This window comes from Tachyglossus aculeatus, unplaced genomic scaffold (assembly GCF_015852505.1).
Source record: "Tachyglossus aculeatus isolate mTacAcu1 unplaced genomic scaffold, mTacAcu1.pri scaffold_148_arrow_ctg1, whole genome shotgun sequence".
Classification (NCBI taxonomy): domain Eukaryota; kingdom Metazoa; phylum Chordata; class Mammalia; order Monotremata; family Tachyglossidae; genus Tachyglossus; species Tachyglossus aculeatus.
The window spans coordinates 26,682-39,206 of NW_024044871.1; the positions used below are offsets into that span (position 1 = coordinate 26,682).

Here is a 12,525-nt window from a genome sequence, read left to right on the forward strand (position 1 = left end):
GATAACGAACGAGACTCTTACAAACTGACTAGTTATACGACCCTCCTCTGAGCTCTCACTCTCTCCACCTTTAGAGATTTATTAAGAGCAACTTTCCTCGGGAGCCTTTTTCCGATTAAGCCTCGATTTCCTCTTCTTCTACTGCTTTCTGCGTTGCCCTTGCACTTGGATTTGCACCCTTCATTCACCCCACTCTCAACCCCCTGTACTTATGTTCGTATCTGTAATTTGTTTATTTTTAGTAATGTCTGCCTCCCCGTCTAGACGGTAAACTTGTTGAGGGCAGGGAATGTCTGTTCATGGTTGTACTGTACTCTCCCAAGCGCTTAGTACAGTGCGCTGCACACAGTAAGTGTTCAATAAATACGATTGATTGATTGGTAATAAGCGCTTTACAAATAGTACAAATAGCCAATCTCCACAGCCAACCACTGTCTGTAGACGGCAGGTGTTCTAATCAGTTCGGGCATGGAGGACCTTGATCCCGAGGCCTCAGTAACCAGGCCAGCGATCTTTCTCCACAGAAGACTCCCTCATCACCAGTGACTCCCGTGGGACCGTAAGTGCTCAATAAATACGATTGATTGATTGGTAATAAGTGCTTTACAAATAGTACAGTCAAATAGCCATTCTCCACAACCACCACTGTCTGTAGTCAGCAGGTGTTGTAATCAGTTCGGGCATGGAGGACCTTGATCCTGTGGCCTCAGTAACCAGGCCAGCGATCTTTCTCCACAGAAGACTCCCTCATCACCAGTGACTCCCGTGGGACCGATGCCAACGTTTGGGGACCCGGTGCTCTTCGGGCTAAAATACGACCACTTTAGAGGCCTTTCCCCGCTATCATTCTACCCAGGGCGGCCTTCATGTCTCGGGTCCTCAGGCTGTGGATGAAGGGGTTCAGAATAGGGGGCACTGCGGTGCAGAACACGGACACCAGCAGGTCTAGGGTCGAGGGGTAGTCAGACACGGGCTTGAGGTAGGCGAAGGCGCCATTTGCTACAAATAAAGTCATGACGGCGAGATGGGGCAGGCAGGTGGAGAAGGCCTCGGCGGCCGGCATCCTCAGCACGGCCCGGAAGATGTATACGTACTAGATGACAATGGAGAGGAAATAACCGAAGGTGAGGCCGACTGAGACGGTTTTTGTCACGAATTCCTGGAGATTTCCATCGGGCCCCGCGAGACTGATGAGCTGAGGGATGTCACAGAAGAACTGAGGAAGGACGTTGGACCTCCAGATGGGGACGGAGAAGGTGGTAATGGTGTGCGCCAAGGCGCTCATTGTGCCAAAGAGCCACAAGGCGGCCACCATCTTCCTACAGACCCCATTATCCATGATGATCCAGTAGCGCAGGGGAAGGCAGATGGCCACGTAGCGGTCGAAGGACATCGCCGTGAGCAGGGGAGTCTCTGCACAGGCACAGAGCATGAACGCAAACACTTGGAAAGCAGAGCCCGGGAGGGAGATTTCTCTACCGTCGGTCAGGGAGTAGTGGACGTACTGGGGGACGGTGACGGCGATGAGACAAAGGTCGAGGATAGACAGGTTCCTGAGGAAGAAGTACATGGGGGTGTGGAGGCGCCGGTTGAGGGCAGTGACTGCGACTATGAGGAGATTCCCCATCATTGCCACAAGGTAGACCAGGAGGAACAGCGCGGCGTGGACCAGATGCAACTCCCGGACCTCCGAGAATCCCAGAAGGAAGAATTCCGAAACCTCTGTGAGATTGGCCATTTCCTTCTGGAAGATGGTTTTATCCATCCTGGAAGGATGAAAGGGCAGTGGGAAATGAGAACTAAAGTGGGAGTCTTTTCCAAGTAATATCCAGGTCTTTGTAGGCACTAATATATTATTTATTCTTCCATTCTTACTTCAGAAGGTAACAGTGCCTTCTGAGGTACTCGATAAATTCCTAACATTACCTCACCTAGGCTTGGGAGTCAGAGGTCATGGGTTCTAATCCCGGCTCTGCCACCTATCAGCTTTGTGACTTCGGTCAAGTCACTTAACTTCAATGGGCCTCAGTTAAGTCATCTGTAAAATAGGGGTTAAGATTGTGAGCCCCACGAGGGACAACCCGATTACCTTGTGTCTGCCCCAGTGCTTAGAATAGTGCTTGGCACATAATAAGCGCTTAACAAATACCTCCTCTCTGATCTCCCATCGTCCTGTCTCTCCCGGCTTCAGTCTACACCTCACTCTGCTGCCTGGATTGTCTTTTTACAGAAATGCTCTGGGCATGTCAGTCCCCTCCTCAAAAATTTGCAGTGGTTGCCTGTCAACCTTCGCATGAAACAAAAACTCCTTACGCTCGGCTTCAAGGCTCTCCATCCCCTTGCCCCCTCTTACCTCACCACCCCTCTCTCCTTCTCCAACCCAGCCCGCACCCTCCACTCCTCTGCCGCTGATCTCCTCACTGGGCCTCGTTCTCGCCTGTCCAGGCGTCGACCCCCGGCCCACGTCCTTCCCCTGGCCTGGAATGCCCTCCCTCCTCACATCCGCCAAACTAGCTCTCGTTCTCTCTTCAAAGCCCTACTGAGAGCTCACCTCCTCCAGGAGGCCTTCCCAGACTGAGGCCCCTTTTTCCTCTCCTCTTCTCCATCCCCCCGCCCTACCCCTTCCTTCCCCTACAGCACTTGTATATATTTGTACGGATTTATTACTCTATTTTACTTGTACATACTTACTAGTCTATTTCTTTTGTTAATGATGTGCATACAGATGTAATTATATTTATTCTAATGGTTTTGACACTTGTCTACATATTTTGTTTTATTATCTGTCTTCCCCCTTCTAGGCTGTGAGTCCGTTGTCAGGTAGGGACCGTCTCTATATGTTGCCGACTTGTAATTCCCAAGCTCTGTACAGTGCTCTGCACACATTAAGTGCTCAATAAATACAGTTGAATGAATGAATCATTATTATTTTTGTTATTATTATTACAGGCCAACCTTCCCACTCCACTCTTCTAGCATCAACTTACTCACTGTGCCCTGATCTCATCTATCTCGCCACCGACCTCTTTTCCAAGACCTCCCCCTAGCTTGGAACTCCCTCCCTCTCCATATACGCCAGACCCCCACTCTCCCGACCTTCAAAACATTAATAAAGTCACATCTCCTCCAGGAAGCCTTCCTCAAATAAGTCCTCTTTTCCTGACTTTCTCTCCCTCTTCTGTGTCACCTATGCACTTGGATTTGCATCTCCTCACCTTCAGCTCCACAGCACTTGTATTCATTGGCGTAATTTATTTTAATGACTGTCTCCACGCTCTAGACTTGGAGTTTCTCGTGTGCAGGGAATATGTCCACCAATTTGCTTTTCCAAGCATTTAGTACAGTGCTCTGCACACTGCAAGCACTCAATAAATACCACTGATTGCTGTGATTTTTTCTACCAACATTGTTACATTGTACTCTCCCAAGCTTAGTAAGCGCTCAATAATAAAAATTAAAATGGTATTTTTTAAGCGTTTACTATGTGCTGAGCGCTGTTCTAAGCTCTGGGGTATATACAAGGTAATCAGGTTGTCCCACGGGGGTTTCACAGTTTTAATCCTCATTTTACAAATGAGGAAACTGAGGCCCAGATAAGTCAAGTGACTTGCCCCAGGTCACACAGCTGACAATTGGCAGAGCTGGGATTTGAACCCACATCCTCTGACTCCCAAGCCTGGGCTTGACTGACCCATCTTAGCTGACCACCCTGTCTTTGTGTGTCCAGTATATCACATCTGTTATGTAACATGATGTGACATAAGTATATCATGAAGGCACACGAGGAAAAGTTCTATTTGGTTGTTCTGTGTATCAAGTCACTTAACTTCTCTGGGCCTCAGTCACCTCATCTGCAAAACAGGGATTAAAACTGTGAGCCCCCCATGGGACAACCTGATCACCTTGCAACTTCCCCAGCGCTTAGAACAGTGCTTTGCACATAGTCAGCGCTTAACAAATACCATTATTATCATTATTATTATTATTACTATTATGTTCTAGAGTGCTGTCAGACCGGATGGACTGGTTTCCCGATACGTGTCCCGGATTTTAATTTCAATGCCAGTGCTGAAAACCTAGGCTGCTACATTTTCAAGGACATGATAGAGGAATACAATTACTCTAGGATTAGGGTGGTCTGGATCTCTGCACTAGTCCCCTTACAGCCTGGAAGAAACTGTCTAGTAAATAGGCACTTAGCATAGCCTAGAGAAGCCACGTGGAAAGAGCCCGGGCTTTGAAGTCAGAGGCCATAGGTTCAAATTCCGACCCCGCCAATTGTCAGCTGTGTGACTTTGGGCAAGTCACTTAACTTCTGTATGTCTCAGTTACCTCATCTGTAAAATGAGGATTAAGACTGTGAGCTCACTGTAGGACAACATGATCACCTTGTAACCTCCCCAGCGCTTAGAACAGTGCTTTGCACATAGTAAGTGCTTACTAAATGTCATCATTACTATTATTATTATTATTATTATTATTATTGCCTAACATTCATTCATTCATGCAACCGTATTTATTGAGTGCTTACTGTGTGCAGAGCACTGTACTAAGCGCTTGGGAAGGACAAATAGGCAACATATAGAGACAGTCCCTACTCCACAACGGGCTCAGTCTAGAAGGAGGAGATGGACAAAAAACCCACAACAAAACAAGTAGACAGGTGGCAATACCAACAGAATAAATAGAATTATAGCTATATACACATCATTAATAAAACAGAGTACAACATTAGTCACTGATATTTGTGGATTTACTGTGTGCCCTTGGGAGAGTACGATAGAACCAGTTGACATGATCCCTTCCCTAAAGAATCTTACAATCTAGTGGTGGAATTATTATCATTATTATTAAGAGCCATTGAGTTGGCACTTATGTACATTCTGATCAATCAATCATGTTTATTGAGAGTTTACCGCATGCAGAGCACTGTACTAAACGCTTGAGGAGAGTACAGTGTAACAGAGTTGATTGGACACATTCCCTACCCACAAGGAGCTTAGTTAGAGTTCAGAGGGGGAAACAGACATTGGTATAAACATACAAATTACTTCTATGTACATACATGCTGTGGGGATGAGGAAGGGACAAATAAAGGGTGCAAATCCAAGTGTATTATATCCACAGATTTATTAGATTATAGTACATTATATTGTATTATATAATAAATTACAATTCATGAATTACATCCAGAATTGATTTATTTATATTTATGTCTGTCTCCCCCTCTAGACTATAAGCACATTATGTCAGAAAATAAGTCTACCAACTCTGTTATATTGTAGAACAGTACTTGGCACATAATAAGCGCTTAACAAATACGATAATTATTATTATTACTCTCCTATTATTAATAATATTATTTTATATATAATTATTGGTATTATTATTACTCACCCAAACGCTTATTAGAGTGCTCTGCACACATTAAAAGCTCCATAAATCAATCAAATGATCAATGATAGGTGGTAGGTGCGGTTTGCTGGACTCACCTTTCATTCATTCATTCAGTCATATTTATTGAGCTCTTACTGTGTGCAGAGCACTGGACTAAGCACTTGGGAAGTACAAGTCGGCAACAGATAGAGACGGTCCCTACCAAACAAAGGGCTCACAGTCTAGAAGGGGGAGACAGACAACAAAACAGAATAAGTAGACAGGTGTCAAAAGCGTCAGAATAAATAGAATTGTAGCTATAATAAATATAATTATAGCTATAATAAATAGAATTATGGCTCACCTGTTTCAGCTGGGTAAATTCTGCAAGGCTCCGGCCACCATTTGAACACGTGGCTGGTCATAGAAGGACAACTTGTAGCTGTGTTTGGTTGTTTGGGGGCCTCAAGGCACGTGGGGGAAACTTTGGCCTTTATTACCCAGGAGACTTCAGGGAAAAGGGGGTTGGCATCCCCGGGGTGAGCTCAGAATGCATACCTGTGTGGCATTGGAAACCGGGGAAGGGAAGAGGTGACATCAGCTCTAAGATCTCCCCCGAGTCCAAACTCCCCAGAGTGTTGAGATATGTGAGGAGGATGAAACAGTTGCGACAGTGACTGTGCTGTCCTTTTTTAATTTTATGGTCTTTGTCAAGCGCTCACTATGTGCCCGGCACTGAACTAAGCGCTGGGGTAGATACAAACTAATCGGGTTAGACACAGTCCATGTCTCACATGGGGGTCGCATTTTAACCCCCATTTAAAGATGAGGGAACTAAGGCTCTGAGAAGTGAAATGAATTGCCCAAGGTGACTACCTTGGGTAGTCTCCGTAGTCTAACAGACGTGAGGAGAGTTGTTATGGGGGAGGAAGGGGAAGTTCTCAGCTCTCATTATCCCCTCTGGACTCTGTACCCTACCTTATGGGGTGGGAAATGAGGGTCTCAGTGGGGAAGTCTATTGCAAAGGGCTCTGGATTGGGAAGCCTAATTTGGCTTCTTGCCCACTATAACCTTGAGCAAGTTAATTAGCCTCTCCGGACCTCTGTTTCTTCAACTTTACGCTCCCAAACATTTAGTCATTCAGTCAGTCAATCGTATTTATTGAGCGCTTACAGTACGCAGAGCTTGGGAGAGTTCAATAATAGTAATAATTATGGTATTTGTTAAGCGCTTGCTATGTTCCAAACACTGTAGTGGACACAAGCAAACTGGGTTGGACACAATCCCTTATCCGACATGAGGCTCACAGTCTCAATCCCCATCTTACAGATGACGTAACTGAGACACAGGGAAGATAAGGGACTTGTCCAAGGTCACACAGCAGACAAGTGGTAGAGCAGGGATTAGACCCCATGACTTTCTGACTCCCAGGCCTGTGTTCTATCCACTATGCCATGCTGCTTCTCCTGAGAATCACACGTACATTCACTGCCCACAACAAACTTACAGCCTAGAGGGAGAGACAGACATTGATATAAATAAATAAATTCCAGATATGTACATAAGAGTTGTGGGGTTGAGGGAGAGCTAAATTAAGGGAGCAAATCAGGGCAAGGCAAAAGGGAGAGGGAGAAGATGAAATGAAGGCTTAGTCAGGGAAGGCCTCTCGGAGGAAATGGCCCTTCAATAAGCCTTTGAAGGGGGCAGGGTCATTGTCTATTGGAGTTGAGAAGGGAAGCTCTTCCAGGCCACAGGCAGCACGTGGGCGAGAGGTCGTCGGCGCGACAGACGAGATTGAGGTACGGTGAGAAAGTTGACGTTAGAGGAGTGAAGTGTGTGGGCTGGGTTTAAGTCCAGTGCTCAACACAGCGTAAAGGAATATCAAATGCTCAAATGTCACAGATCCAAGCGCGTAGAAGACAAAGAAGGGAGAAGGAGCAGGTGAAATTGGGGCTTAGTCATGGAAGGCCTCCTGGAGGAGATGGGATTTTAATAAAGCTTTGAAGATGTGGAGGGTGATAGTCTGTTGGCTATTAAGGGTGTTCTAGGCCAGAGGTAGGATATGGGCTTAGTAAGTATAATAATAATGATGGCATTTGCTAAGCGCTTACTATGTTCTAAGTGCCGGGGGGATACAAGGTGATCAGGTTGTCCCACGTGGGACTCATAGTCTTAATCCCCATTTTACAGATTAAGTAACTGAGGGTCAGAGAAGTTAAGTGACTTGCCCAAGGTCACAAAGCAGATATGTGGCAGAGACGGGATTAGAACCCATGACCTCTGGTCCAAGCCCGCGCTCTTTCCACTGAGCCACGCTTAGTACAGTGATGATGATGTGATGATGGTATTTGTTTAGTGCTTACTATGTGCCGAGCACTGTTCTAAGCACTGGGGTAGATACAAGGTAAGCAGGTTGTCCAATGTGGGGCTCACAGTTTTCATTCCCATTTTACAGACGAGGGAACTGAGGCACAGAGAAGTTAAGTGACTGGCCCAAAGTCACACAGCTGATTAGTGGTGGAGGCAGGATTAGAACCCATGACTTCTGACTCTCAGGCCCAGGCTCTTTCCACTCTGCACACAGTAAGAGCTCAATAAATACGACTGAATGTATAGGGGCAAGGGGTTGGCGGTGAGGCACAAATTGTACTGCTTGAATCAGTCAATCGGTGGTATTTATTAGTGCTTACCATGTGCAGAGCACTGTACTAAGTGCTTAAGAGAGGGCATTACAATAGGGGTGATACATATGTTCCCTGTCTATCCTAATCAAGCAGGAGGGTATTTTTGTTTTTTTTTACTGCAGTGCTTGGCACTCAGTAAACATGACAAGGGTTCTAATTCTGGCTTTGCCATTTGTCTGCTGTGAGACCTTGGGCACGCCACTCAACTTCTCTATGCCTCAGTTGCCTCATCTGTCAAATGGGGATTAAGACTGTGAGCTTAATTTACCCTGGTGCTTAGAGCAGAGCCTGACATTCATTCATTCAGTCATATTTATTGAGCGCTTAATGTGTGCAGAGCACTATACTTAGGCGCTTGGGAAGTACAAGTCAGCAACATATAGAGACGGTCCCTTCCCAACAGCGGGCTCACATTCTAGAAGGGGGAGACAGGCAACAAAACAAAACAAAACATGTAGACAGGTGTCAAAATCGTCAGAACAAATAGAATTAAAGCTATATGCACACAGTTAACAAAATAAATAGAATAGTAAATATGTACAAGTAAAATAGAGTAATAAATCTGTACAAATATATATATATACAGGTGCTGTGGGGAGGGGAACGAGGTAGGGTGGGGGGGATGGGGAGGAGGAGAGGAAAAGGGGGATCAGTCTGGGAAGGCCTCCTGGAGAAGGTGAGCTTTCAACAGGGCTTTGAAGGGAGGAAGAGAGCTAGCTTGGCAAATGTGTGGAGAGAGGGCATTCCAGGCCAGGCACATAGTAAGTGCTTAACAAATATCATCAAAAAAGATAGCACTCAATAAATACGATTAATTGAATATCTAGGTGTCAAAATCTTCAGATCGCACATAACTCTGTTCTCCAGTGGATCTACGCTTAGTAGAGTGCTCTTCATACAGTTAGCACTCACTAAATACTGCGGATTGAGTAGATAGAGTCAATGCTGATCTTCCACTTTTGAACAGACTAGAGGTATTCCATTCTACATGAAAAATTTCCACCTCAGAACCCTACGCAGGGCGGCCTTCATGTCCCGGTTCCTCAGGCTGTAGATGAGGGGTTTCAGGGCGGGGGGCACCACGGCACAGAACACGGACAACAGCAGGTCCAGCGTCGAGGTGGAGTCTGAGGGAGGCTTGAGATAGGTAAAGAAGGAAATAGAGAGAAACAAGATGACGACGATGAGGTGAGGCAAGCAGGTGGAGAAGGCTTTGGCCCGGCCCTCAGCCGTCGGAATCCTCAGCACGGCCCTGAAGATGCATGCGTACGAGACAACGATGCCTACGAAACAACCGAGGCCCAGAAACACACTGAGGCCCATAACGGCGATCTCGTCGATGTAGCGTCTGGAACAGGAGAGCCTGATGAGGGAAGGGATGTCGCAGAAGAACTGGTGGATGGCGTTGGTGTCACAGAAGAGGAGGGAGAAAGTCACGGAAGTGTGGATGACTCCGCTCAGCCCCCCGCCGAGCCAGGAGGCGGCGGCCATCTTCCCACAGGCCCGGTCCATGATGATCTCGTAGCACAGGGGGAGACACATGGCGGCGTTGTGGTCGTAGGACATCGCCGTTAGTAGGAACATCTCTTAGGCGGCAAACAGGACCACCAAGAAGATCTGGGTCGCACAGCCCAGGATGGAAATGGATATACGGTCGGTCAGGGAGTTGTGGATGGATTTGGGGACAGTGACGGAGATGTAGCAGAGGTCGAGGACAGACAGGTTCCTGAGGAAGAAGTACATGTGAGGGTGGAGGCGCCGGTCGAAGGCGGTGACAGTGACAATGAGGAGATTCCCCGTCAGGGCCGCCAGATAGACCAGGAGGAACAGCGCAGCCTGGACCAGCTGCAGCTCCCAGACCTCCGAGAATCCCAGGAACAGGAATTCCCTCAACGCCATGTGGTTGACCATTTCTTCCTCGTGGGGAAACAGGAAATAGGGTCCTGTGGGAAGGATGGAGGTGAAAATATTAAGTTATCCAAGCAGTGTGGTCTAGTGACTAGAGCACGGGCCTGGGAGTCAGAAGACCTGGGCTTTAATCCCGGTTCTGCTATGTGCCTGCTGTGTGACCTTGGGCAAGTCACTTCACTTCTCTGGACCCCAGTTACCTCAACTGCAAAATGAGGATTAAATCCTACTATTTCTTCCTTTGCATTTTCTCCTCTGCACCCAGGGCGTGACATCTACAGATGAAAGACATTCAATCAATACTATTGATTAATCGATGGATTGACTTTTGGGAAATGCTGCCCAGGAAGGGAAATATTTGAGAAAAATCCCAGCAGTTTTAATTTTCCTCCAAAACGAGGAAAGCTGCAACTACAGCTGAACCCAAGCTCCTCCAGTTTTCATTACAAAAATAATAATAATAATAATGGTATTTGTTAAGCGCTTACTATGTGCCGAGCACTGTTCTAAGCGCGGGGGTAGATCCAAGGTAATCAGGTTGTCCCACGTGGGGCTCACGGTCTTAATCTCCATTTTAAAGATAAGGGAACTGAGGCACAGAGAAGTTAAGTGACTTGCCCAAAGTCACACAGCTCATAAGTGGCAGAGTCGGGATTAGAACCCATGACTTCTGACTCCCAAGCCAACACTCTTTCCACTAAGCTGCAGAAACAGAGGATCCGGTTTTATGAACTGAAAAACGTACAGCTCTCATCTTCTCTCACTCCCCGGGGATCCCTCCTGCTCACAAAAGCTAGGATTCCCATTGGGCCGTTACTTTCAACCTCTAGAAGCAGAAAAATTGCAAAACTGAAGGGGGAGATTGCTCCACCTAGATTTATCCGCCTAGATTTACAATAATTATTAGTATTATCATCATTGCTGTTGTATTTGTTGAGCGCTCACTAGATTATTATGATATTTATTTAGCACTCATTCTATTATTATTATGGTATATAATAAGCACTCACTATATTATGATTATGACATTTGTTAAGCACTTACTCTAGTCTTATTATGGTATTTGTTAAGCACTAACTATATTATTATTATTATTATGGCATTTGCTAATGATAATAATAATAATGATGACGGCATTTGTTAAGCGCTTACCATGTGCAAAGCACTGTTCTAAGTGCTGGGGGGGATACAAGGTGACCAGGTTGTCCCATGTGGGGTTCACAGTTTTAATCCCCATTTTCCAGATGAGGTAACTGAAGGCCAGAGAAGTGAAGTGACTTGCCCAAAGTCACACAGCTGACAAGTGGCAGAGCCGGGATTAGAACCCATGACCTCTGACTCCCAAGCCCGGGCTCTTTCCCCTGTGCCACGCTGCTTCTAAGAACTTACTATATTATTATGGTTTTTGTTAAGCACTCACTATCTTATGGGATTTGTTAAGCACTCACTATATCCTTATTTCAGTATTTGTTAAGCACATACTATATTATTATTATGGCATTTGTTAAAAACTCACCATGTTATTATTACCTCATTTTCTAAGTGCTTACTATATTATTATTATGGTATTTGTCAGGCACTCACTACATCATTACTATGACATTTGTTAAGCACTTACTATATTATTATTATGGTATTTGTTAAGCCCTCACTATATTATTATTATGGCATTTATTAAGCACTCACTATATTATTACTGCAGCATTTGTTGAGCATTTACTATATCATTACTATGGTATTTGTTAAGCACGCATTATATTATTATTATGGCATATGTTAAGTACTTGCTATATTATTATTTTTGTGTTATTTGTTAATCACTCAGTATCTTATTATTATGGCATTTGCTAAGCACTTATTATATTCTTCTTGTGGCATTTGTTAAGCACTTACTATGTTATTATTATGGTATTTGTTAAGCACTCATTATCTTATGGGACTTATTAAACACTGACTATATTATTATTTCAGTATTCGTTAAGCACTTGCTATATTATTATTATGGCATTTGTTAAGTGCTTACTATATTATTATTATGCTATTTGTTAGGCACTCACTGTATCTTCACTATGGCATTTGTTAAGCACTTACTTTATTATTATTATTATGGCATTTATTAAGCACTCACTATTTTATTATTGCAGCATTTGTTCAGCATTTACTATATTATTATTATGGTATTTGTTAAGCACGCATTATATCATTATTATGGCATATGGTAAGCACTTACGATATTATTATTATTGTGGTATTTTTTAAGCATTCACTATATTATTATTATGGAATTTGTTAAGCACTTATATTCTTATTATGACATTTGTTAAGCACTTACTATATTATTATTGTGGTATTTGTTAAGCATACACTATGTTATTATGATGGTATTTGTTAAGCACTCACTATTATTATTATGGCATTTGTTAAGTAATTATATTATTATTATTATTATCATTATGGCATTTGTTAAGCACTCACTATGCCATTATTATGGCATTTGTTAAGCACTTACTGTATTCTTATTACCATTGTGGAATCTTCTTCAAGGATGAAGGACAAC

The 12,525-nt window shown here is 44.4% G+C and overlaps 1 protein-coding gene across 1 annotated transcript; it reads right to left on the reverse strand.

Annotated features, from left to right (window-relative positions):
- Window positions 1-1,093: 1,093 nt before the first annotated feature.
- Window positions 1,094-9,626, reverse strand: LOC119923135 (olfactory receptor 14A16-like). The gene is made up of 5 exons (XM_038742660.1): window positions 9,132-9,626; window positions 5,877-5,884; window positions 1,688-1,766; window positions 1,443-1,504; window positions 1,094-1,319 (listed from the first exon to the last, which is right to left on the reverse strand). Exons 1-5 carry the CDS (start codon window positions 9,624-9,626, stop codon window positions 1,094-1,096), a joined length of 870 nt encoding a protein of 289 aa, XP_038598588.1.
- Window positions 9,627-12,525: the final 2,899 nt, after the last annotated feature.